Here is a 27626-nt window from a genome sequence, read left to right as displayed (position 1 = left end):
GAGTGACGTCGCACAGGTGCTCTCTTTCTCCTCCGCGCGCTCCCCTTGTGCCTGCCTGTCGCGCGCTTTCTGCTGCCTGTTTAATAAGGCATTGCGCTGAACTGAGAGAACAGGTGCGTATGTACGATCTGTATTTGTCCGTCCAGTGTGTCTGCGAGTGACCTCTTTGCGATAGGCTCAAGTGAAGGGCACTGGCAGGGTACCTCCAAATGCCCCAATATTGAGGTTATGCATATGGCAAGCCATTTATACATTTATTGTTTTTCCTCTTCATTTTAACTAACACTGAGGGGAACGATATGTGATGTTATGTATGTTACTGCCTTGTTTAACAACTATGCGGTAGAATATAGTTGATAAAGGTCCAAATTCTTTCAAGCGTGGTCTGGAAATTCATTAAAAACAAAGTTATTTCACACATTCTTAAAGTCATCTTAATATCAAATTTACTCTTATTGCTTATAGTAGTACTTGTTGTATGTATCTGTGCACTTTATTATTTTGTCAAATTTAATTTTGCCCTCATAATATTTATTCAGATACCATAACCCTCCCTTCTCTCTTGAAACAACTTTTCTTCTCTTCTGGTCACATGGAATGCCTTTAGGGTGGGGCTATTAATGCGGGTCTTGTTTCTACCCTGCATTCATGGTTCAAACAAATATGAAACGACACTGTTTTTAAACTTTAGCACTTCATTCTCGTCATCATCAGGCATCTGAAAATGCTGATGGGGATTTCAGTGGACAGTAGTTCTCCACAACTGCCTGCAATTTGGCATTCAAATCTTCCTCCATTTTGTTAGCAAGGCACATCTTCCAACATTCCAATCAGTTACCAAAGGATAAAATCATGCACACATTTTTTCCCATTTCAGAAATAATCAGATGTATATCACAATATGGAAAAAATGACAAATTTCTTATGTTTAATGCCAAACAAGCAAATTTAGTTACACTATGTGATAAAAAGTCACAATCACAACCTGTTCATTTGGCAGAATGGCTTCAATATAAGCTGCTTTTAGACTAACAAGAAATTTTTGAGTTCTGCAAATTCGAGATCCAGCTATTTTTTATTTCTCAGTTCATGACCCCTTCAAAGAGAGCAAACAAATGATCTAATATTTTGAGATAAGACGTCATTGTTCTATAAAAAACATCTTTAGAGTTTCAGAACTCGAAACTTCCTCATTTCTTTCCTCACAAGCTTTTATTAAAAACAAGCTGCACTGCAGAATGATGCAAGATCTCTGCAGATCACTGACTTCCACATCATTGCCAATTCAGCCCTTCCTGTTGATTTGGTGAGTAAATACTATGGAGATACAAACACAGGATAACCTGAGCAAAATAAAATCTAACTGCATCTATACTGGCTGTGACTGCTGTTGCATCACAATGCAAAAACATCTCTACATTTCACAAGTAGAGCAAGCGTTTAGTAACTCATTCAGTATAGTTACCATATAGTACAGCCATTAGCCAGTAGTAAAATAATCTATTCTTGGGTGAAGTTTGCCCCCAACTCAACTCAAAACGTCAGCAAATCAGTATTAATCATTTGTGCTCCATTTTATTCATTCATTCATTTTTCTTCAGCTCAGTCTCTTATTTATCAGGGGTCGACATAGCGGAATGAACCGCCAACTATTTCGGCATATGTTTTACACAGCGGATGCCCTTCCAGCTGCAACCCAGAACTGGGAAACACCCATACACTCTCACATTCGCACACGCTTTCATACACTACGGTCAATTTAGTTTATCCAATGTACATATAGCGCATGTCTTTGGACTGTGGCGGAAACTGGAGCACCTGGAGGAAACCCATGCGAACATGGGGAGAATATGCAAACTCCACACAGAAATGCCAATTGGCTGAGCTGAGACTCAAATCAGTGTCCTGCTTGCTGTGAGGCAACAGTGCTAACCACTGAGCCACCGCCCTGCCCTGTGCTCCATTTGTGCTGCAACAATTTTTTTCAGATATTAAATAACATTTATAGGTCATTCTGAGATCTCTCAGCCCCCATTGCTGCACCAAATAGTTTGTACATGTTTTGTTTGTTTGTGCTGGTTAAAGTTTTTATGTTGCTTCTGGTATTAACATATTGGTCATTGAAATAAAAATAATGATGTCACCATTCCCCTAGTCTTAGCCTCAGACATCCCATCGCACACGAACCTACGAAGCTAAGTGTCTGTCACACTTCTCTGGAAACATTTCAGCACATCCTCAGTCGTCCTCTGATTGGTTGAATATACAGGATTTGAGCCGAGTGGGCAGCAATCTTTTGAGGTCTGGCTACACGAGTCTACCAGTCCTCCCACAGCAGCTGTGGGGGTTGAAAGACCACAGAATGACCTGCAAATATTATTTTAATACCTGAAAAACCAAAGAAGCACCTATTTTTAGCACATATAATTAAGATTTTTTGAGGGGGGGTGGGGGCAACTTCACACAGGGGTTATTGTGAAATTGAATAAGATGCTAACACTACTACATTAAAGTTTGTGTGAACTGTAAGTTGTTGAGACTTTTTTTTCAGCATGTTGATGTTTTTCCAACAGAAAAAGTTATGTAGGTCTTACACTGTGTTCACACCAGATGCAAATGAAGTGTCAAGCATGAGTGATTTACATGTTAAGTCAATACAAAGATGCGAATAGAAATCCTGCGGTGCATTTCGTGTGAATGAGGTGGCACAAATGACGCAAATGATGCATTTCGTAAGAATGAAGCGGCGCGAGTTGAGCATTTTGCACGTTTGACGCGTTTAACAAACAATGCATCCAGAAAGTATTCAAAGCGCTTCACTTTTTCCACATTTTTTATACAGCCTTATTCCAAAATTTATTAAAGTAATTTATTTCCTCAAAATTCTACACACAATACTCCATAATGACAATGGGAAAAAAGATTTTTTTTAAATTGTTGCAAATTTATTGCAAATAAAAAACCCAAAAAATCACATGTACATAAGTATTCACAGCCTTTGCTCAATACTTTGTTGATGCACCTTTGGCAGCAATTACAGCCTCAAGTCTTTTTGAATATGATGCCACAAGCTTGGCACACCTGTCTTTGGGAATTTTTGCCCATTCCTCTTTGCAGTACCTCTCAAGCTCTATCAGGTTGGATGGAAAACGATAGTGTACAGCCATTTTCAGATCTCTCCAGAGATGTTCAATAGGATTTAGATCTGGGCTCTGGCTGGGCCACTCGAGGACATTCACAGAGTTGTTGTGAAGCCCCTCCATTGCTATTCTGGTGATGTGCTTTGGGTTATTGTCCTGCTACAAGATTAATCGTTGCCCCAGTCTAAGGTCAAGAGCACTCTGAAGCAGGTTTTCATTCAGGATGTCTTTGTACATTGCTGCATTTATCTTTCCCTCTATTTTGACTAGTCTTCCAGTTCCTGCTGCTGAAAAATATCCCCACATATGAATACTTTCCGGATGCACTGTACATATTGTGCGAATCGCTCAAGTTGGAAAAATTAAACTTCAGCAGACATTCGTCTTGTTAACCAATAATGAGCTTGCTCTTGTAGGTGAGTGATTATGACGTTGTTGGTGTCCTTTTGGGCTCGGCTCAGTCTGAAGCACCGCTAAAAGCCTCCATCATCCAGGTAAAGTTTCTGGAGGAGTTGATGAACTCACAGAGCTGGGTGCACCTCTGAAAGGATCTAGTGCATTCAGAAATGGCGCTGAATGAATCTATGCTGTTTTTCAGCTTTCTAAAAGCACATATACACATCTATTCTCTCAATAAAATCCTTGTTAGCCATTTAGCAAAGAAACTAGAGTCACCGGGCAGACAGAAGCCCTGTGCAAATCCGCATCTATTGCGAAGCACAATGTTCATGCGTCTATTTTCGGATAAGAGTAACATAAAATAGATACTAGTTATTTATAAAGATTAAAGGTTAAAACAGCTTGCCACAGATGGACACACATTGCGAAGAGAAACAGCGATGGAGTTGACTGGTGATTTATCGATAGTTTACTCAGAGGAATTGCAATGAGCAACAGACCCTGTGCCTGGTTTCTATATTGTGCTCATGGAATATTATCTATAAAACATACGCTGAAAGGTCACATAACTGTGGGTGTGAAGGACGCAAAATGTGAAAATCTCCATCCTTGTGTGTGTGTGTGCTTGTAGTCTTGTCCTGCTTTCCTTGGTCCGCAGTGCTGTGCAGTGTATGTCCTAGATTTAAGTGTGTGGGTGAGATTTAAAAAAAGCAAAGAAACAACAGTATGTTGCTGAGCCTATGTGTGTGTAGATATCTGGTGCAGAACCGGAGGTGGTGAGGGGGCTGTTTTTGATACCCCTTGGTTGAGTATGTGATTGTGCAGATCTACTCAACAGATACAGATGGCTTATTGTTATGTGTAAAATAACCACAGTGCTAATTAATTATTTAATCATTCGTCTTTGTCTTGGTTGTTTGTGAAAACAGCTCAGCTACACAGATGGATGAATTAGTTTCAGTGCTCAGAGAGAAGTTTACAGTGCTACATAAACTCTCTCTCTCTCTCTCTCTCTCTCTCTCTCTCTCTCACACACACACACACACACACACACACACACACTCTATAAACAGCTGTATGCCAGATAAGAGATGCCTTATATGTCAGTTTCCAGCAGTAAAACAGAAGCCACACATCTTCCTCTTCCTCCAATGAATATCATTTCAGTGGGATAAAGGATAGACAAATAGCCCAAGCTAAAAGGGAAGTGGAAATATGAAGACAGAAAAAAATGCATATTTTTAGAGAGATGAGGTCATTTCCTGAATATTAATAGCAGGCCAACTGGCATGATTAAAGAATGAGACCATGTATATTGGTATTAGCTTTGGTAAATTACCACAGAATAGGGTTGATAAAATAATAATGTAAAATCAATTATAGATGGTGGTTTTATCTTTTGTAGGATAATGAGGGATGTTTTCATCTCCCTGTCTTCGTCTCTTTGCTGCATTGCAGAGGAACATAAGACTTAAAAAACCTAAAAGTGTCATGACAATGTCACTGTGACACTGCCACAGAATCACACACTCTCACACATTTTCTGTACTTCTAGATCTGTCATTTTTCCTTGCTTGTAGAAATATAAAAGAACAAAAAATATGCCTCACCTTTGACCTTTGCTACACAAAAAAATATGAAACTCAAGTAAATATGAAGCTCATGAAAATTGAGTAAACAACAATTTGTTTATCTAGATCAGGGTTTCCCAAACTTTTCACCCCACGCCCCCCAAAATTACAATGCCAGTTACTTGCGACCCCTAACATCCTCTGAGGTGGTTAGAAATATATAAACCTTGCACACAACGGTGCACACGTACCAATGTGCCCAAGTCTATTCATCCTTTAATTTTGAATAACGCCAGTACGAGACCATTCTCTATGTTCAGTTGTGGCCTGTATTTATTTTTATGTTTGTAAGTGCCGTAAAGGTGTCAGAAAGTTTAACCTGGTGCCATAAAATCCATATGCTGTATCTTTAATATAACATAACCACCACAGCGGTTGCAAAAAAAATCGAAAGGCTGATGGCTTTTTATCCGCATGTTGTTTTTTTTAATATAACTATTAACTACTATTTGTTAAAATGTGGTTATTCTAATAGTTTATTAAAATGGAAATCACCAAAAGCGACCGCCTTCTCATTGTCCCGCGATGCCACAAGTGGTCCCGACCCCCACTTTGTGAACCACTGATCTAGATGAGCCATGCACAATGTAGGCAAAATAAAGTTACTTTTTTGGTACGTCTCAACGAGAAAGGTGGAGTAGGTTGGCCTACAAGCAAGCAGCATAATTAGTTATTTTGAGAGACTTGATGATTAACAATAATTATCTCAGAGTACAGATAATTGCCATTAATTAAGCACAGTCAAGTACTTTCCATTTGCATTTATCCACTTACAATGGAGTAAGGTAAAAGGATCCATCCAGCACCACCCATATCTCTGTCTGTTTATTCATTAATTCATTTTCCTTAGGCTTAGTCCCTTCATTCATCATGGGTTGCCACAACGGAATGAACCGCCAACTTATCCTGTATATGTTATACACAGCGAATGCCCTTCTAGCTGCATCCGGAGCACTCCACACAGAAATGCCCACTGGCCCAGCTGGGACTCGAACCAGCGACGTTCTAGCTGTGTGGCGATAGTGCTAACCACTGAGCCACCATGTCGCCCTCTCTGTTTATATTTAATTGCAGAGCAGGTGCAGGGAGATGAAATCATAATCGACTCTGTTAACTGACTGGACTTACCTGTTAGTTCAACAAAAAGTGCTGTCTTTGTAATATTTCATTAGTGACCGTCCTTTTTCAACTAGTCAACAAGCCCCTCCCCTTCACTGTGTGTCATATAAACCACGCCCATTGGAAGTCAGTTCTGTTGCGATTTCAAACGCAATTATTTTCACTGTATACAATTTTCAGCAGACTCTTTTCATGGTTTATGTAATATGTTCTTTAAACCCATAATCATGTCACATTAAGGAAGTAGCAAATGAGTCGTAAAATATTTTATGTTTACTATAAATCATAACATGTTGTTCAAAACTAAAACACAAACCGTGGTGTAGGCTACTGTTTACAGTCGCGTCAGCTTCATGAACTCCTGCAAGAGAACTTTATTGTCCTCTTAAAAAAAGTGCAAACAGGAGCAGAATTTCTCTGCTGATGCTTTCAGTTAGACAAGCAGCTCAGATAAAATCAGCTACTTGCTTAACATTTCTATCCATTTCATATGTGTCATTTAATCAAAAACACATTTTAATGCTATTAAGACGACCCTATTTGAGAGATTATGATTATGCAAATCCATCTAACAAGCAGGAACTATGGTAACATTGATTAATAGCTTGAAGACACTGAACGTTGGTGAAGGAGCTCAAATCTTAGTCATTACAGCCTTGTATTCTTAATCAGTGGCAGTGTGGATGTGTGTGTATGTATATATATATTAGGGCTGCACAATATATTGGTTCAGCATTGATATCGCAAAGTGTGCATATGCAATAGTCATAACGCATAGATATACAATGTTGAGTTGAGATTATATCTGAGCAAGAGTCACAGTTCAGAACACGAGATTTGTGGAATTCTTGGAGAGTTTAACCACAATGGAGTACAATTGAATAACTTGCATGTTTTTAAGGCCTGAGAGAGATTTAAGTTGTCAGGCACGAGACATTTTACCAATTAGAAGTTTAATAAAGGATAATTGTGTTGAATTATTTATACATCAAAAACTTTGCAGCATAATTGTAACATTTACAAAACCTAACAAGTACCTAAGCTACCTTAATTTTAATGTCTTATCAAGGAACAAATTAGGAGTTTATTGAAGCAAAAGTCATAATTAACAGTTGGCCAATAGCAGGAAGTGAGCCTTAAAATAATCGGTGACTATAATTTCTTTGTAAGTGGTGCTATTCAATCATTTGGTGAAATTATATAGATGCATTTTATCAGTTTAAATCGCAATGTCAGATTTTTCCAATATCATGCAGCCCCAATATATATATATATATATATATATATATATATATATATATATATATATATATATATATATATATATATATATATATATATATTTATATATATATATATATATACATACATACATACATACATACATACATACATACACACACACACAAAAAGTAGGATTTTTAAGTATTTTGAATTACGAGGATACAGGGCATGTCCTCGTTAACCACCTTAACAGTTTATAGGTCATACCCATATCACTATAAGTTGTGTCCTTGTAAATAACATAAACTAGAACAAAGACACACACATGAAAATGTGAAAATGTCTTGTTGATGCCAGAGGTCAGAAAAAAATGACCAGAGAGGTTCAAACCAATAAAAAGGAAACAGTAGGAAACATTTAACAACAGTAGAGTCTCTGAACCCTGCAGATGATTAACTGCTGTCTGAAACTATCACTTGGTTGCCCACTGAAACTAAGCAGAGCTGCGCCCGGTCAGTACCTGGTTGGGAGACCACATGGGAAAACTAGGTTGCTGCCATAAGTGGCATTACTGAAACCAGCAGGGGGTGCTTAACCTGTGGTCTGTGTGGGTACTAATGCCCCAGTATAGTGATTCTATACTGCTCAGTGAGCGATGTCTTTTGGATGAGACGTTAAACCGCGGTCCTGACATTCTGTGGTCGTTGAAAATCCCAGGATGTCCTGCGAAAAAGAGTAGGGGGTTTAACCCCAGCATCCTGTCCATCATGGCCTCCTAACCATCCCCATACCATAATTGGCTTCATCACTCTGTCTCCTCTCCACCAATCAGCTGGTGTGCGGTTTGGCGCAATATGGCTGTCGTCGTGTCATCCAGGTGGACACTGCACACTGGTTGTGGATGAGGAGATTTCCCCCAATTTGTAAAGTGCTTTGAGGGTCCAGAAAAGCGCTATATAAATGTAAAGAATTATTATAGATGAGCTACAGCATCAAAAGAGCCCAAATTCAAAACAGAAGATTTGAAAAAGGCTGACTAGTGACTTGATTCCTGCTGCAACATTTAAATAGTACTGTCAGAATTTTGTCATAAGCAACATAAAAGCATGAATCCATCCTGACTTGGTTGAATGGTTCAGACTGGTTTTAGTGCTGGTGTAATGGTGCAGAGAAAATGACATGCTTTGTAGCTGACCATTTTCATCACCTTATAACCAATTACCGTAATGTACCTTATAATGGCTACTTCCACTTCGATAACATCTGACATACCAATTTAAATCTCAAACTGGTTTCAACAACTTCACGCAACTATGTGATGCTATAGGTCTATATGACCCAAATCTCTGAGGAATGATTCCAGCACCTTGCTGAATCTGCGCCATTAAGAAAAGGCAGTTCTGAAAGCAAAAATGGGCACAACCCGGTATTAGTAAGGTGTACCTAATAAAGTATAAATTTTAGCTTTCAGAATAATGGAGTGTGCGAGGCTGAACAAACAATGTATAGCATGAGATCAGAGTGACTCGAGAGGAAAGTAAAATGGAGAGAAAGAGAGCTACAATGATGAATGTGTCTCTTATTTGGGACAAGGTGTCCGTAACTTTCAGGTACTCCAGAAAACAAACTCCTCTCATCCATGCTCTCTCACTCTGTTCTGGGTCACACCGTCTCTAGGGGACGTGGAAGCAGGGCAGCATCAGCCCTCCCCTTTTCTTCATATCCCTCACACACACAGTCTCATTCTGTAATACACACTTTAATTACTGACTTGAAGAAACTTAATCACAGAATCGCATCTCTAAAATTGACTCTCTGCAGACTTAACATGGCTGTCGTGGAAGATAAAAATGCAATTTAGACAAAAGAGATAGAGCTGATCGTAAACTACAGTTTCCTCAACCTAAACATTAGAATGATTTGCATTGCGTACATTTGAGAGCAGAATTGAAGTACTGTATTTTTAACGGTTTGATTGCAGCAGTGGTCAATGCTTGGGGTTATAGGTATGATACGCATAACCACATTAAGGAAGCAACTTGTAACGCAAAAGGAAGACAAAAAGGGAAGTTGAGACATGAGGCTCAAGAACCCACAAGTGTACTCCATTTTTTCAAATGTTTACTCAAATTGTATAACAGAGTTAATTCAAACTACTTATATTCTCATTATAAATACAGATTAAAGGAATAATTCATCCAAAATGACCATTTGCCATCTAAGTTGTGTGATTTATTTCTTTAGCAGAACATTATAGATTTTTTTTTTAGCTAAAACTGTCATCCTTGGTGATTCATAAATGTATGTAAAATGTAGAGGGAACAGTCCCTAACTTTTATTATAAATGTTAAAAATCTTGAATGTGTTTCAACAAATTTCATTATCTTAAATACTCTTCTAACATGGGGAGACATTAAAACGTACTTTAAAATTCCAGCCAGTATCACTTTGTTCTCGCCTATTGCTTTTAACCCTGATTTCCCAGTATCTTTGCAAAATGTTAGTCTTTCAAATTGGTCCAAATCAGGGATTCTAAAATTATCGTGCCTCTTTAAGGACAATACACTTTCCTGAGTTCACATTTAGCTGATGACTGATTATAAAGCGTGTTTAGCAAACTGTCTCAGGAGAGAGCCCTGAGCTCAGAATATCCTCAAGCCTGGGGCTCCCTCCTGTTTGAAGGGCGAGAGGGGAGTTTGAGCTCAGGTAGGTCTTGAGAACTCCCCTGCTTGTGAACTTGTTAGGAATAGCTGAGATATAGCTGGCTAAGAGTTTGTCTTAAGATGCTAGTTTGGAGTAGTCAATTTACTTATGATGTATGTCTTTGGATGGTGGGAGGAACCTCAGGAAAACCCACGCGAGCACGGTGAGAACATGCAAACTTCATACACACTCTTTCACACCCATACACTACGGCTAATTTAGTTTATTCAATTCACGTATACCACATGTCTTTGAACTGTGGGGGAAACCAGAGCACCCAGAGGAAACTCACGCAAACATGGGGAGAACATGCAAACTCCACACAGAAATGCCAACTGACCCAGCCGGGACTTACCTTCTTGCTGTGAGGCGATCGTGCTACCCACTGCGCCACCATGACACCCCGATTTTCTATTCTATGGTGCATATTTAGCTCCTATCCTGACTGTATAATCCTGTTTACTTGTTGGTATATTTACGATTTTTCTCCTACTGTATAGCTGAGACTTTATGCGTATGTTCTTATGTATTAAAATAGCCAACGATTAATAAAAAAATAAAAAATAAAAAGTAAAATGCAAGTCAATGGCTAGTTGGACTTTAAGATTAAAAAAACATATATAGGCAAAACAAAATTAATACCTGTGGCTTCTGATGACACACAGGGATCTTATGAAGCAAAACAAATGATTGGTTCCAAAAAAAGACAAGCATTATTTTACAAAAGACTGATCATTTTGCTTCAGAAAATATCGGTATTATTTCCTTTATTTGTTTTTATGACTCATGAATCACCAAGGAACACATTCAAAAATATATATTCCTTAATGTTCTGCTGAGGAAACATTTTGGGCTGTCCCTTTAAGGCCTCATTTTGTAGATGACAGTGAGTACGTTTACATGGACACCAATAATCCGATTTCAATACGATCAAGACAATACTCTGATTAAGAGTCGACCATGCAAACAGCGATTTTTGATGACCTTAATCTGACTAAAGTCATAATTGAACTAAACAGAAATGGAACAGAAATGTCGAGTACGCCGAATTTAGCCGCATTATTAGTCTGTATTACCGAGTCAGTGAAGGACCACAGATATACCTGCATCGTAAAATGCGAAGGTTTTTTTTCCCATACACTCTTCCAGCAATTCATACTCGCATCCAATATCTTGCTTGTCATGGGGGCATGCATGAAATGTTCCAGAATGAAAGTGAAAGTGCCAAACTGCAGTTAAAGTCGACAAATTAAAAATGAAGTACACGAAATTACATGAAACTCCGGAGGAAATGTGGATGACGCAATGACGTTAATCGAATTATGTGCTATACTTGTATAACAGGATCATGAAAGGAACATTCAAAAAGCTCATGTAAACACCTTAATCATATTATTGTCTTATTCGGGTTAAGGAAAATAATTCGATTACTGATGTCCATGTAAACGTAGTCACTGATAACATTGCAAGTGCACAGAAAGGCAGTTTGGACAAAATAAGTAAATAAAACGTTACTAAAAATTACATTATCATCATTAATAGCAACAAGGATACCAGCTCTGTTGCAAGACATTAACTCAGTCCTAAAATAAGTCAAAAATGACTTATAATATTCGTCCATATATGTGGTAAACAGAAATATAATAAAAATATCCTATAAATACATGCTGAAATTCACATCCAGAAACTGTCCTTCTATATTTTAGTGCTCTGGATAATATATGATTTAGTTAAGTTAAAGCAACATCTCATTAGTTTTAAAAAATGACAGCTGGAAGTGCTAAAGTGAGCCTTTTAAAGTGTGTCCACGGCTCAGCGAGGTCTTTGGAAGAAGCGTTTGGCACTAAATAAATGTCTGAGTGTGAGCGTTTTGTTCCCTTGCCATTCCAAAAATATGCCTGTGGCGTCATGATAGTGTAGGGATGGCTGATTATGCTCCCACTCACACTGGGAAGGGTTTTCGAGTATGACGTGCAAATGCATCGCTCTCCAATGATCAATCGAAGATTTCATTTCAGAAGTGAGAAGACAGAGGCAGGATGGATGATGCTAGAAGACTGTAGCCTCTTCCATGGCATTGACCCATCTAGAATAGAACAGAATTATCACATTAATAGTATTAAACATACTGTATATATGTTATGTACAAATACAGTATACATTATGTGTGTGTGTTTATATATTATTTTTATTTACAATACTTCTTAGAGCATTTAAAGTGTTCAACAAGGCTGTATTCATTTGCTCCAAAATACATAAAAGCTGTAATGCTGTGATTTTAAATATATAAAGTATATATTTCTATTTTTTTTTTTTTTAATAGACTGTTTTATTTTTTGAAACATTTTGCTATAACAAGTATTTCTTACAAAGCTGTTAAAAACTAATTTAATTACAGTATAAAGCGAATTATATCATAAATCATAATTGATACATTATGTATATCAGAGTAATTGAATACTAAATAAAAAAACATTTAAAATAAATATTAACTGAATAATTAAAGGTGTTGTATGCAAGACTCTTCAAAAGCATAAAAATATCAAAATATGTTTGCAGATATTTAAGAAACATGCCAAGTGAACATTCTTGTTTATCTGAAAAACAATGCTGAAGTCAGATATTCTGTTTTGAAAATGTCTGTTACGTGCCGAAACGCTGTCTTTGTTTTGGTTTCTTTTTAACCCGCCCACGAACGTAAACATTAGGTGAGTACTCTGTATCCTCATGTCCTAACAGCATGCTCTGTGATGAAATTTGCAGTGATAAGCAATTTGGCTGTTTGCACCAAACGAAACACAACAGAAATTTAAATACAGCCATTCAGCAGCACAGAATAGTGCAGTGGTAAGAAATGGTAAGATTTACAATCTAATTAATACATATTAAACCTCTTTAACATTATTAAATGTAGATGCTGAATCACTGATATGTGTTGGTTTGCACTGAGTCACAGTTCTAGAAGTTAAATTTGAAATGGTTTATTTTATTTTCAAGATCTGAGGTGAACTATCTGCTGCTGCTTTCAGTAGTATGGCAATAAATGTCATGTAAAATGGCTTTCAAACTTATATTATTAGCATTAAACACTAAATAAAGCACATGATGTAGGGTGGTGCTGATAGACGATAGTATCGTGTATTGATATCGCCAAGAGCTGAGGCCTACATATGACAATTTTAAAGATGATATTTAGCTCGTCTCACATTAATATAGAGCTATTACATGTTTTGATCACATTATTTTTAATCATCATTAATAATAAATGGACTACAAATAATTTGACAGCTTCAGCTGTTCACGTCATCATCACTTGGCCAACACTGCATGCGCCAACCATGCAGCACCACGCATCTTTAGCATGAATTGAAAATTAGACTAGCCTACTCAAAATATAAAAATGCAGTAATTTTTAACATTGGAAGGTGATTGTAGACATGTATTCGCAATTTCACTTAAATGAGAATGCGAAAAATGTATTATTTTCATTGCTCTCTTGCGCTCTATCTCTCTCTCGCTCTCTCAGCAGCAGTTGACATGTGTGTGCTGCACGTGAGGGCACTATAATGCACAGCCACATCTCATAGCAGATTAAATTGCAACTTTGCTGCATAAAAATAATAGACTAACTAACAAAACAACATTTAATTCACAAACAAGACCCGAAATCACTATTAAATTCTGTCCCACGCCGCACTGTTGGATCGAGTCTTGAAATAATTTCTGTCTTAGCGCCTATTTAGCGGTAAGAGTGCTGTGATTTGCATTGGTTTTAATTATTTTCCAAGATAAAATGTAATGCAAGTGAAGTAGATTATTAAATAAGTTGTAAAAAATCGTCTGAATGGTTATTAAATACGTTATCTATCTATCTATCTGTCTGTCTGTCTGTCTGTCTGTCTGTCTGTCTGTCTGTCTGTCTGTCTGTCTGTCTGTCTGTCTGTCTGTCTGTCTGTCCGTCTATCTATCTATCCTGGTAAAAATGCTGGGTTCCACACAATCGATTTGTGTTGGGGCAACATGAAGATATTAAGTTAACCTATTTTTTTATTTTTATTAATTTAAGTGGGTTGAACATAAAACAATTAAGTTGTCCCCCAAAAAGTCTCAAGAATTGTGTTGATTCAACTCCTTTTACAGTTTTTCTCAATCACTTTGGTGCATTTCACACAACACTATTTACATTTGCACAACAGTTAATGCATTTCAAAGCAATCAGTACAAACTGCAAAACCTAGTTGATAACCTGCAAAAGCATGTCACTTGCTCAAAATGGATAGCTCATTCCTCAATGGCAAGTATTCATGTCAATGAATGTGTCAGCATCATCAAGGTAAAAAGTCCTGACACCATTGTTTATGAACAAGATAGTCAAATGGCTTTGTCAGGTTTTCATTGTGACAGTTTACTCTGTACATTTTTTCCAATGCAAAAAAGTCAGATTTTGGTGACACTTCCTGAAAATGCTCCAGACAGCACTATATACTACTTGCACAGCCATTTGAAAACTACAGTAAAGTTAGACATCACTGCATTTAGTGAGTACAAGACACTGAATATGTATGCTTCATATTTTTACTGCATTTGCTCTTCGTAAAATTATTCACAGCTTTGTGCAATAGAATAAATACACCCTTATTTAGAACAAACATAAACTCCCTTTGGGTAGAGCTGTGCACAACTGTAAACAATATTGCAGTACATAATGGAAATGAACCTATAACATACATAGACCTGTAAATCATTCATGAAATTGTTCAATTTAGAAGACATTTTCAGGAAAAAAAGAATAACTTTTTTAAAATATTTGCTTGACAGATTTTGACAACACGTTCAACATATTTGTATGTAATGACTCAAGTAATGAAATGAGGACTATTAGTTTAATATGGAATGACTATTCAGCATTCACAGTTTAGTTAATTTTGACCGACATGACATAAGTAAATGATAATGTTATAAAACAGCAGAGAGTTGTATGAAAGCATTTGATGCATGTCCAAAAGCATTTGCAATTTTTTGGAAGGAATGAGACGGCTACTATGATGTACAAAAATGAATAATTGTTTTGAGAAATCCATTAACTGTTGTGCAAATGTAAATAGTGTTGTGAGAAATGCACCAAAGCGACTGAGAAAACTGTAAATAAGTAGTTGGAACAAAGAGCTGACTTCATCTTTTGAGTGCATCTATCCACTATCTACTAAATACTCTGAGTGTGATGTGTGATGTAATAACCTCTGTGCAGTGTGACTGTCCTGGGCTCTGAAAGTGTAGAAGAGAGTGCTTTTATGGTAGAGCTGAAACACACTGCTTTCCCCTTCTGCCTCAGACCTTACAGAGAAACCCAGCAGAGGAAGCGTCTCACACGCGACCCTTTCCTTATATAAGACAGAAAAACACCCAGAGATTACATACTGCATGTTTGAAGTTAATGTGTGAAAAGCATGAGTGTGTGCCTTACCTCAGGCTGTGGGTATGTGTAGAGGACTTTATCTTTCAGGAGGAACCACAGGCTCCTCCAGCTTCTCTTGCTGTTTCTGCACCTCTGCAGGGTCCCGCTCATCACACCCTCAGACCCTGTCACCTAAACAACAACACACCATAATGCTATTAAACACCAAAAAAGAACATATTATTTAATTTGATATTAAATGTATCTCATAATTCTCATAACACACGTGTGGTAATTCATAAAAGTCTTTAGTTTTTAATTTCTAGCTTATTTAGTAACATTTTATAGTCATTTCATACATAGTTTTAACATTACTATTTTTTCCCTTAATAATTTATTTTTATATCAGAATTAGTTTAAATTGATATAAATTGCTTCCCCTTTTTAGCTTAATTTACATATTTATCCATTATTCACAGTTGGGCTGCACAATAAATCGCTTCAGCATCGATATGAAAACGCAATGTTGAGTCTGGATTTATTTGATCATTTCGCTAGTGTTGAGGCCTGTGACTGTGGGAGGGTTTAAAAGCATTCAGGCCTAAGAAATTGTACTTTAACTTAATGACAAATTAATAACAATAAATTCTATTGAATTCTTTATAAAACAGAGACTATGCAGTATTAATTTCCATTAGATTATTCAATTACTGTATACCTGAATACAGTTCAACTCCTCGAAAAAACAATAAAACCCTCTTCAAATAATTTGTTTCCTTTTCTTTATTAAATTTATCTAAGCTTGTAGATTGTTTTTATATTATATGCATATGCACTCCCCTGCAGAATCATCCCAATCAATCTAAAATTAGAAATTCTTTCCAAATAATTATTTAACACATCTAGTGAAATTGTATTCATATTGCAATATATATATATAAATAAAAAAAATAATATATATATATATATATACAGCAGAATAAAAAAATATTGCAATGCTAGATTTTTCAATATTGTGCAGTCATATTTCACATTTATTTCAGCCTTTAATCAGTTAATAAATTAAAAAGTTATTTATTAGATTAAGTTTTTATTTAAAAATTAAATCACACAATAACCTCCTAGGACATACGTGGACAGCACATTTTAGCTCTTAAGTGGCTATTTAAAATACTTTGAATGTTTTATATTTTGTTACAGACATACAGTGTCATCCTGCAACTGTTTTGCAGCATGTGAAATGTCCCGAACACTATTTTTAACTGTCCAAAATGGCAAAAACTTTTTTACTCTGATAGTCAAAGCAAGTAAAAAAAAAATGCAATGTTAAATATGCATTAAAAACATTCAGGAAAAAGTGTTTTATGTAAATTCGGACCACAAGACCACATATATGGACATAATTTTTCTCTAGAAGTACATCATATCAAAAGATGATACTTAGATTTTTATTCTAATTAGGTTCCAGTAAGCCCGAATAGCAAAGAGAAATAAAAAATGCATGTAAAAAACACCTTAGGCCTTAAGAGGTTAATGCACTAATGCTGCTTATTTACACCAGACTAACAATTAATCATAATTAAAAACATACACAAAAATATGATTGAAAATTATTTAAATTAAATTTGAGTGATAAATCTACGGAGACCCGAAAGGGACATGATGGTGGGGGGGGAAATGGATAGAAGAAAAAAAAACTGTGTGGGAGAAAAAAAAACAGTGATAGAAAAATATATATTTTTTAAGTTTTTGCGTTCCCTCGCAAAACTTGTTCCACAAACACCTCCGATTCACTTCATACATGTCAACCCTCCCATTTCTGCCGGGATTCTCCCGTATTTTACCATTCTATCCTGCTGTCATCCTATCATTAAGCATTTTCCCATATTTCTCCAATATTTTTAATCTTGAATGCATGTTGAAATTAATATAGAAATGTTTGCATTTACGTTCTATTCATCAAAACTGTTCATCGATCTTCATATGCAACCTCTGAATTAGTGAATGCATGTATAAGCGCTGACTGATGTATGCGCTCAGTATGATAAACTGATCTCAGATCAGCTTCTGTACACGCCATTTGAAGAGGAGCAAACGTGCAGGACACTTTGGGATTCGGGTGTGTGTTTAAACAGACAAATACACCTAATAATATGTAAACATGTCCGTCCTGTGTGTTTTATTTTCAACACAACTTATTGATTTTCTCATAAATGAGCACAAACAGTTACTAAAGTAATCAAATGCTTTCGTTATGAATCTTAAAGTGACACATCAGTTATCAAACAAAACAAAACAAAATGAAAGATTCATTTGCTGCTCTTTACTTGTTTGATAATAGTTGTGTCACTTTAAATGGCAGTTTTTTTTCTCCACTCATTTTTTCCCCCACCATCACGTCCCTTCCGGGTCTCCGTATAAATCTTGAAGTTCATATATGTGTGGTAATTTTCATTTATTACTGCATTTAATAATATTATACTAATATTATAATATAACAAATATATTATAATATTTCTTTTCTTAAACTTTTAGCTTATTTCAGTGATTTTTCTTAGTCATTTTATATACTTAATATTACTATTTTGGTTCAATTTATTTTTATGTTACACTTTGTATTCATTTATGTCCAGTTATTTCCCCATTTTAAAGCGTTGCTTACAAATTTATCCAATATTCACATTTTATTTCAGCTTTTAATTAGTTAATTTAAACTAATTTATTTACAAGATTCAATTATTTCTTTGAGGGTGTTTCAGTTAAATGTTTTGTGTTCAGAAGTGTTTAGTTGACAAAAATAATCTAATGTCAACATTTTTTTATGATCCTAAAATACTAAAATACATACAATAAGTTACATAGATACTGTATATATGTAAATATTCATACAAATACATTTTTTTCCTTTTGATTTTGGGATGAAACAAGTTCACACATTTCAAGTCAAAGAGGCATAAGTTCAAATCAATTTTAATAGCACTTAAGGCTTTTTAGCTCCAACCATGAAATGCACTGCATTAAATAATGTTCTTTGAGGACACTTCCTAACCAAAGTCACTTACTAACCATGCAATTCATACAGTAAATATGAAAAACTGTTTTAATCACTATAATCAAGTATGGGATATGGGTTATGCGATACCTGGTTGAAAGTCAACTGTCCTTTGCGGCTTTTCCACAGACTGGATGGATGAATGTTTTGAAAGACAGCGGAAAGCGGACGACTGGAGCTCTCTATTATCGTGGCAACATCTCTCAAGAGAATAAACATACATGATAAGATTCAAGCAAGCATAACTCTCAATGCAAGAAAGATATAGCGTTTGTACCATTCTTGCGCAGTTCAGTGTAACAATGATCACACACTTTGGCGCGTCTGTTCTTCATGTATTTGAGGGGAAATTTGTTCCTGCAACAATCTCTGCAAACAACCTATAAGATGAGAAAAACAGAATTGAGCTTGTGAGTGGTTCTTGTGTGTATTAGTGTGTATGTGTGTTTATACCTTTCCACAGGCATGGCAGTGATGGCGTCTGTTTGTGAGGCTGAAATGTGACGGACAGTTCATGCAAACCGTCACCTGGGAAACTGACAACAGCGGCGGCGCATTTTCTCCAAGGCACTTCTCTGGACTTTCTACCAACTAACACACAAAGGGCATCATTTCAAAACCGGAAACAAAATGTCAACTCTTTCAGGTGCCACTCCGACACTTCCTTTTAAAAGTGGTCATGAACTGCCTTTTTAAAAACTCTTTGTAGTGAAGTGTTCAGTTCTGTTAAAGTGTTCTGGAGCATCTTTGTGGTTTTTGGTTTTGTTTGGACCTGTGTTTTCCCCTCTAATAATTTACCTATTGCAGCACAAATTGGTGGGCGGAGCAGTGATGTAGAAACAGGAGCTGATCTTCTGTGGAGGCGGAGTTTAGCCATACTGTTATGTAAATAAAGTTACCAGAAGCAACCTGTTTCATTTTGGCAGATTGCCTTTAATATAAGCTGTTTTTAGACTAACCAGAAATGTTATGTTTTTCATCATATCATTTTAGCATATGATTACTCTGTTCATGACCCCTTTTTAACAGTCATGAAACCCTGGACTAAATTTTCTGAGATTTTATCAGATTTATGTGTTTTGAACATCAATTAGGACAACACACTGTGAAAAAAAATCGACTTTGTTGTAGTTTTAGTCAAAATTTCTTAAATCAAGAAGCATTTTGTAGACAAGTAAAAGTACTGTTTTGTTTTTAGCAAAGTTAAGATAATTTAGCTTATTTAAATTTAGCTTGAAAAACTATCTGCCAGTTGAGAAGGTAAAATAAACTTATCTCAAACCTAAAGCAAGATTATTTTGCTTTCTCAAGGAAATGCTAAATGCTTTAAGAAAGATGAAAAGCTTAAAATAAGCCAGTTATTCCCTACAACTAAAACTAACAAATGCTAATCCATTAGCATTTGTTAGCTTTAAATGTAGGGAATAACTGGCTAATTTTGAATTATTCCCCTTATTTTTATCTTCCGTGTTTAAAATCTATACCAGGTCAGCGTCACTAGCTATGTTTCCATCCAAAAATGCGAATTAACTTTATGCGCAAAACTGGAATATTGCATAAAAGATGTGCGAATAAAGCAGCGTTTCCATCCAATAAGTCAAAGAGAACAAAATCATCACTTCCTGATTAACTGGCGCCAAAAATAACAACAGTAAAAAGTGAATTTGCTGCTTTAGGAGAAGCTGCGTCAGCCTTTTCCTCATTTATTAAATGACTTGCACATCAGAAGACGATGCCGACACACTATCAACGCGTGGTGGCGTTTGAAGGCATGAGACACGGAGCACAGACTCTCATGACAGTTCTGGAGGTGATTAATAATATAATAACACTAATACTGAAATGGTTAAGGTGCTTTAGAATGACCAAAACAACATTTCACATGTTTTACTATGTGCTCAGCCTGCTGGCTGTCCATTCACACACATTTTCATCATCACATGATCTCTTATAACAAAATCACATGACCTTTTATAATGCGCATGCTGAAATTTGTTCGGTAAAAGTGCTTTCATCTTTTCTCATCAAATAAAAAGTTTATCCTACTCAGTTATGCGCAATTTTAAAATGTATGCATATCTTGGCGTTTCCATCAACCAATTTTTTTTTTGTACGCATATCCAAAATGCACATAAAAATAGGTGGATGGAAACGTAGCTACTGGTGGTGATGTAGCATAAGTCTGCGAATACTTTAATGATGCATCAGTTTGAAATTATTATTTATAAGTCTAAGTTTTCTTTTCTTATGAGAAAACACTTCTGAATTATTTGGTCAAGCTGTCAGACCACAAAGTAGTTGATGATGAGTTTCGTATCAACTTCTACAAGTCTGTACTGAAATTTATAAAAATGTGACAATAGTAGCATTTTCCGCTTGCATTTTAAGTGCTGCTGAGTGGATTCGTGAACACTGCTGATTGGCCATGTGCTCCCAAGCTCAACAGATATAACTGGGATTGACTCTAATGATCACCGGTTTATGAGAGCGCTCACATGGACACTGGACCATTTGAAAGCTGAGTCTATCAGCTGATCCATCAGCATTTGAATGCCGTGTCATTATGCTGACAGATCAGCTGATAGACGCAGATTTCAAACACTCCATGGTCTATGTGAATAGAAAGTTATTTTTAAATTTTACAATAAGTACATTTTATAATTTATTTTTGCCATATTTACTGTTATTATGATAGGACAGCCGACATTGAAAACAGTTGATATTGAAACCTTACAACTATGTGTACACCTACTCATTGTACATATCATTGTCAATTTTACATTGTCCTGTTTTTTTTGTTTTTTGGGGGGACTATGCTGTTGTATTTTGTACTGTCTGTATTTTGCACTGTCGTTGTACTTACTGTCTGTATTTTGCACTGTCATTGTATTTGCACTGTATTTTGTACTGTCTGGAGCCAGCATCTAAGCTTTTTCACTCATCATAGCACACGTGCTGCTGATCATGTGACAATAAAAGTGATTTGATTTGACTTGATTTGATATTGACAGGAAGTGAAGTTGAAGAGAGAGGAAGTGATGGGATTTTCCACTTTATAAAGTGAACAAAGGACAATTACATGGACAATTCGATTTTAACAGAGCGAGCGAGTCTGCTTCACATGTCCACTCCAGCACCTATATGTCCCAAAATGAAATGTGATTGTAACATCACAACAGTGTAGTTTTCAAGTGCTCAAGGGTTTAGGTCATTCTAGTTAAACCCATTCAAATGTTACACCAGTAGTGGACACTTGCGTAATGTAATCAATGACATACATCCGAGTGAATGAGACAGGGAGGGAAGTTAGCGAGTGAAGGAATGCAGCCTATAGTTGCACTATATGTCTGCAGATGGATCACCAGGCTATCAATAAGCTAAATAAATAAGCACTCTTTAACTATATAAATCTTGCCTTCACTCATGTGCTACCTCTGATTATTTGCCACTACAATCACTATGGGCCACTGACATATTAAGAGTAGCTTGCTCCCGTAATTTTTCTCCTGCTTTGCCCCGTAAAGCCACTCTCTTATCGTTGGCTCACAGCTTTCCACAATAATTTAATAGCTGTTTTATTTGAGGTAGAATTTAACTAAAATAGAAGGGGTTTCATGACCCTTGCTAACCTCAAAACTGTCCACTGGATCTCCTGATGCAGAGCCAAGATCCACCAGTGTCCGGTTCAGTGTGACAAACCAGCCGTCTCGTTCAATGCAGGAGCTGCACACATAAACACAAGCATCAGACACACTGAACACACACAGTACAGTACATGTGCATGGGTTTGTCACTTGCCTGGCAGACAAAGTGATGCTTATATCTTTCACTTCTATCTTTATTGCACTCTGAGCATTCTCCATAGGTGGCTTACTGACCTGAAAGACAGGCAGAGTGAGAAAGGCTTAATCATAATCAACCTAATTATAATTAACAGTAATACACAGTTGAAGCATCCACAAACATTAGCCGTCCTACTTTCATCCCTGCCAGCGGTAATCTGTTGATGAGTCTGTATTTGCCATCTTGCTGAGGATATGTGTAAAGCATTATGTCATTCATCTGAAAAATATCAAATTTAAGGCTTAGACATACATAATCTTCACAACATGCATGTGGCATACAAGCACAATTAATTACTACTAGTAATTTTGTGTTCTGTTAATTTCAACAGTTAAAGGATTAGTTCACTTTCAGACTGAAACTTTCTAGAATATTTACTCACCCCTTGTCATCTAAGATATTAATTTATTACTTCAGTCTAAAAGAAAGGTTTTTTTGAGAAAAACATGCAGGATTTGTCTTATAGTGGACGTCTATTGTGGTCAGAAGTTTGAACTTACAAATTGCAGTTTCAATGCAGCATCATTGGACTTTAAACAACCCCAGTTGAGGAAATGATGGATCATTTGTGGCAAATTGAGGATAAAAAGTATTAATTCATTCATTTTCCTTTGGCTTAGTCCCTTATTTATCAAGAGTCACCACAGCGGAATGAACCACCAACTATTCTGGCACAAAGTGTATCATTATTTTTTTCAAGAAAATGACTGATAGTTTTGATAGGTTAGACCCTTAATCCTTAACTGGGTTCATTTAAATGAAGCCCTTTGTTGCTGCATTTAAACTGCACCGCAGAACCACAGAACAAATCAAATCCTCAAAACCTTCATAAACCTTATTTTTGACTGAAGAAAAAAATATATTAACACTTTAAAGGACACGTGGTGAGTAAATTAACATGCATTTTTCATTCTGAAGATCCTTAATTTGTGTTGGTCACCAATGTTCACCACAAGGGGTCACTATGACACTGGTTTTGACCACAAGTTTGTTTTCATTTTTGACCACGAGTTGTTTTCATTTTTGAGTGTTCTGTATCATTATGAATTATTTGATGTATCATAATGATACAGTACACCCAAAAATGAATCGTTGAGGCCATCTACCATGTAGGCTTTTAGCTGAAACCCTGTTCTTAGTTATTCATTCATACAGCAAAGTCAGAAGCTAATGACACTAATGACAAAAAAAAAAAAAAAAAAACATACAAGAAAAACTAAATCAATACCCATTGGCTCCTGGTGATACACTATTGAAGATTTTGTGACATGAAACCAAGAATTATTTAATACTCTACAAACGGGGGAATAATATCACCAATATCTAGGAAGGCTTTTATATATATAATAAAAATAACATTACTAAAGATGCTGATGATTTCAAACCAAATTTCAAGCTGAATAACATAACATATATGAAAAGTATAACAATATATTCATGAGTAGCCCAGTCTGATGTCATTTTGGCAACACTTTACAATAACAGTACATGATGAGGTGTTAATATGTACAATGAACATTAATCATTAATTTATTATGGACTAATGATGAGTTAATGCATGTGCCAATCATGATCTAACTGTAACTACAAAAGGGTCCCATGAGTTTATGTGTGAATAACAGCTACCTTAATTACTTGTTAGTACATGATTGTTTGTTAATTATAATAATTACCACATTAGTTTATGCTTAATTTAACCATCATGATCTCATGAGCTGTAAATATAATTATATCAGGACTTTACTTGGAGGGGCACATCATCATTAACCCATTCTTAACTACTCATGAACTCCTTAAGGCTCGTTCACATTACGGGCGACTCGCAGTGGCAAAGCGACAAGCAACCGTTTATTTCAACGGACAGTGAGCGACTTCCGGCGACCTACGCAAGCGACAGCGAGGTGGGCGTGTCGAGCGATGCAACAAAGTTGAGAATCGTTCAAATTAATGAAATGAAGAGCGACTTTCTTGAGCGACAGCTAATAGGAGCAAGAATAGAAAAATAGAGCTGCATTTGCAGCAGGTTGCCACCCAGAGTGACAGGCAGCTACAAAGTTGCTGCTAGTGTGAATTAAGCATTATGCACATACATCTTGTGTATGTACACTAATTAACAATAGAATGCTGTTCAGTCAACATCAACATGAACAGTTAATGGAATTCATGAGTAGTTAAGGATGAGTTAATGGTGATGTGCCCCTCCAAGTAAAGTCATGAAATATTATACATCAACAGCTCATGAGTTCATGTTTGCTACATTTAGCTAACACTTAAATGTTAATTAATAAATAAATAACAATCATGTTCTAACAAGTAATTAAAGTAGTCGTTATGCCCACCCAACCCGGCGACACCACGCCACTCTTTACTATCATCCGTGACACCCACGAAATGTTTTCATGGAGCTTGCACTGGCCAGCGGCGCCCCTGATTACCGTCATTTTTCTTCTTTCAAAATTTTCTTATTTCAAACGACCAATCAATCTGAACAGAATTGCAGGTTATCATAGTGAAGGTTGTAAATCCAGTAAACAACACCAAAATTCATCTTTGTAGACCGGATGTTGTGTAAACCATGAATTTAGAGGTGCCTTCCTACCCTCAGATAATTCCTGATAAGGCAGCATATTTTGTCTTCTTCTGCATAAGAAACTATGAACCGCCACAGAATGTCCCCCGTATTAAGCAATAAAACATGAGGGAGATCTGAGGATGGCACTCTGGATGCCACGTGCCCGTCTCACCACACTGCTGTCTGTCTGGAAATATAAAGTATTTCTGACAGCCCACCTCACGTCCGTCCTGTCACCCTCTGTTCAGTTATCTCAACAGGCCGCCCTGTCCCCGTTCCCACAGACTTATTCTGGGGTGAGAGCAGCACGGCAAAACAATAGCACATGTAGACATAAACACACACAGGACAACATCCTGCCAGGAAACTCTAAAAACAAGTAAAATAGCTCACAAACACAAAGGAGAGACACTAGAGACTATGGGGCAAGAAAGCAACTAGATGTCTTGTTAGCTTAAGCTTAACTCTCACAATCCAATGAATGAATGTCATATTTAAAGATGAAGTTCCCCCCCGAAATAATTACTAACACAACAATTAAAGCTGAACATTATTTCAAATACTGTTACAGCCAAGTTTTCATTGTTTTAAAAAAAAAAGCATTTCTCAAGTGCTGTTTAACAGAGATTTTTAACACATTTTTAAACATAATGGTTTTAATAAATACATTCTTCAAACAAAGAATTAATTTATTTTATCTTTGCCATAATCACAGTGTATCCTAATTTATCCATTTTTGCAAGATGCTAGTTTTTAGCTCAAAGCGCAACTTTAAGGCAAATAGGTTAATTAGGTAAGTAATTGGACAATAGCGGTTTGTTCTGTAGTCAATCGAAAGAAAAATAATTTTTTTTTAGTTTTTCAAATATACATATATATTTTATTCCAGCCAAACTAAAAGAAATCAGACGTTAAAATCTAAATATGATAGGAAAAATGTAATAAGAAATACTGTGAAAAAGGGTGGCACGCTGGCTCAGTGTTTACCCCTGTCGCCTCACAGCAAGAAGGTCGCTGGTAAGATTCTTGGTTGGCATTTCTGTGTGGAGCTTGCATGTTCTCCTCATGTTCACATAAGTTTCCTCTGGGTGCACCGGTTTCCCCCACAGTCCAAAGACATGCCATATAAGTGAACTGGATAAGTAGTGTATGCTTGTGTAAATGAGAGTGTATGGGTGTTTCCCAGTAATGGTAAACGACTATGCTGAATGAAAATGAATGATACTGTAAAAAATGTTTTAGCTCCTATAAACAACATTTGGGAAATATTTAAAAAAATAATCAAAATTTCACAGGAGGGCAAATAATTGAGCCTAAAACTGTATATAAATATAATAAGATGCATGGGTACAAACTACTGCTACTAAACTACTACAAAAAGGGAAGAAGTGCGTCTTCTACTGCACATCAAAAACATATTTGTACTTATCTTGGATGCAGCAACCTATATAAAAGATTATATGTTCATTTGAGGAGAATATGTTTATGTGTGAGATCTCAGACTGGTAGATTAAATTCACTTATTCCCATCATATCATATACATAATTATGTTACAGGAAGCTCATGTTTCAGACTGAAACACAAACATCCTCTGGATTGTTTTGCAGAGGCTTTAGATTAAAGTTACTAATGTTTAGTTTTGGGGCAGCACAGTGGAGCAGTGGTTAGCACTGTCGCCTCACAGCAAGAAGGTTGCTGGTTCGAGCCCCGGCTGGGTCAGATGACATTTCTGCGTGGAGTTTGCATATTCTCTTCGTGTTTGCGTGGGTTTCCCCCACAGTCTAAAGGCATGCGCTATAGGTGAATTGGGTTAGTGTAAGTGTGTATTTCCTAGTGCTCTATGTTGAGGGTTGAGCATTGGGCCGATGACTCACCTCATAAAAAATTAGATGTTACGAAAGTTTTAGTTTCATTTCACTTAATTACACTGTAAAAAATACTGATTGCCTTACATTTTTAAGCTGAATCAAATCCTTATGAGTCATTTGAACTCATATAATTAAACTGACTTAAAACAGCTTGTGTAACTTATAAAATTAAGCTTGAATATGATTAAGTTAGTTTAATGATTAAGATTATTTTAAGTTACAATTAACTGAAACATATGCTGCCATGACTAATTTATCATATAATTTTTTACAGTGCAGACCTCACTTTGTCAAATGTCATGGGTATTCATTTTGCTTTTCTTGTACATGTTTTTTTTTTTTGACTCTCAAATGACCTTGCTTATAAAAGACCACAACTTCATCTGAAAATTATTTACTTTTTAAAACCAAGCAGTGACAGATTTTCAAACGCAGCCTCTGTATTACTGATAATTAGGCTGCACAATTCCTACAGGTAAAATCCCATACTAGGAAAAATTCACATACCAAAAAAAGGTGACGTGGCTGTTTGCACTTTCTGCTGACTTTCATCAGTGTGCCCTCTTTCACAAACACCTACAGAAAGATAATCATGCTTACCATTACCACATTAAAACTATTTTAAAAAGACAATTTCGCAGAATTTGATTGGATGTGTTGTATAATGTGTAATGTGATC

General features: G+C 36.3%; 1 protein-coding gene across 1 annotated transcript in view; it reads right to left on the bottom strand.

Moving 5' to 3' along the window:
* Positions 1 to 10970: 10970 nt before the first annotated feature.
* The window catches only part of LOC130230921 (FYVE, RhoGEF and PH domain-containing protein 5), a 28387-nt gene continuing 11731 nt past the window's right edge, over positions 10971 to 27626 (bottom strand). Inside the window, exons 12-21 of the mRNA XM_056460241.1 lie at positions 27455 to 27523; positions 22642 to 22725; positions 22462 to 22541; positions 22293 to 22386; positions 19117 to 19254; positions 18941 to 19043; positions 18754 to 18863; positions 15681 to 15803; positions 15455 to 15597; positions 10971 to 12302 (exon numbers count right to left, since the gene is read on the bottom strand). Coding sequence (XP_056316216.1) covers positions 12266 to 12302; positions 15455 to 15597; positions 15681 to 15803; positions 18754 to 18863; positions 18941 to 19043; positions 19117 to 19254; positions 22293 to 22386; positions 22462 to 22541; positions 22642 to 22725; positions 27455 to 27523 — 981 coding nt within the window. The 3' untranslated portion in view covers positions 10971 to 12265. The remainder of the gene's footprint in view (positions 12303 to 15454; positions 15598 to 15680; positions 15804 to 18753; positions 18864 to 18940; positions 19044 to 19116; positions 19255 to 22292; positions 22387 to 22461; positions 22542 to 22641; positions 22726 to 27454; positions 27524 to 27626) is intronic.

The sequence above is a fragment of the Danio aesculapii genome, chromosome 6 (genome assembly GCF_903798145.1).
Source record: "Danio aesculapii chromosome 6, fDanAes4.1, whole genome shotgun sequence".
Lineage (NCBI taxonomy): Eukaryota > Metazoa > Chordata > Actinopteri > Cypriniformes > Danionidae > Danio > Danio aesculapii.
This window is presented reverse-complemented; position numbering and strand designations above follow the sequence as displayed.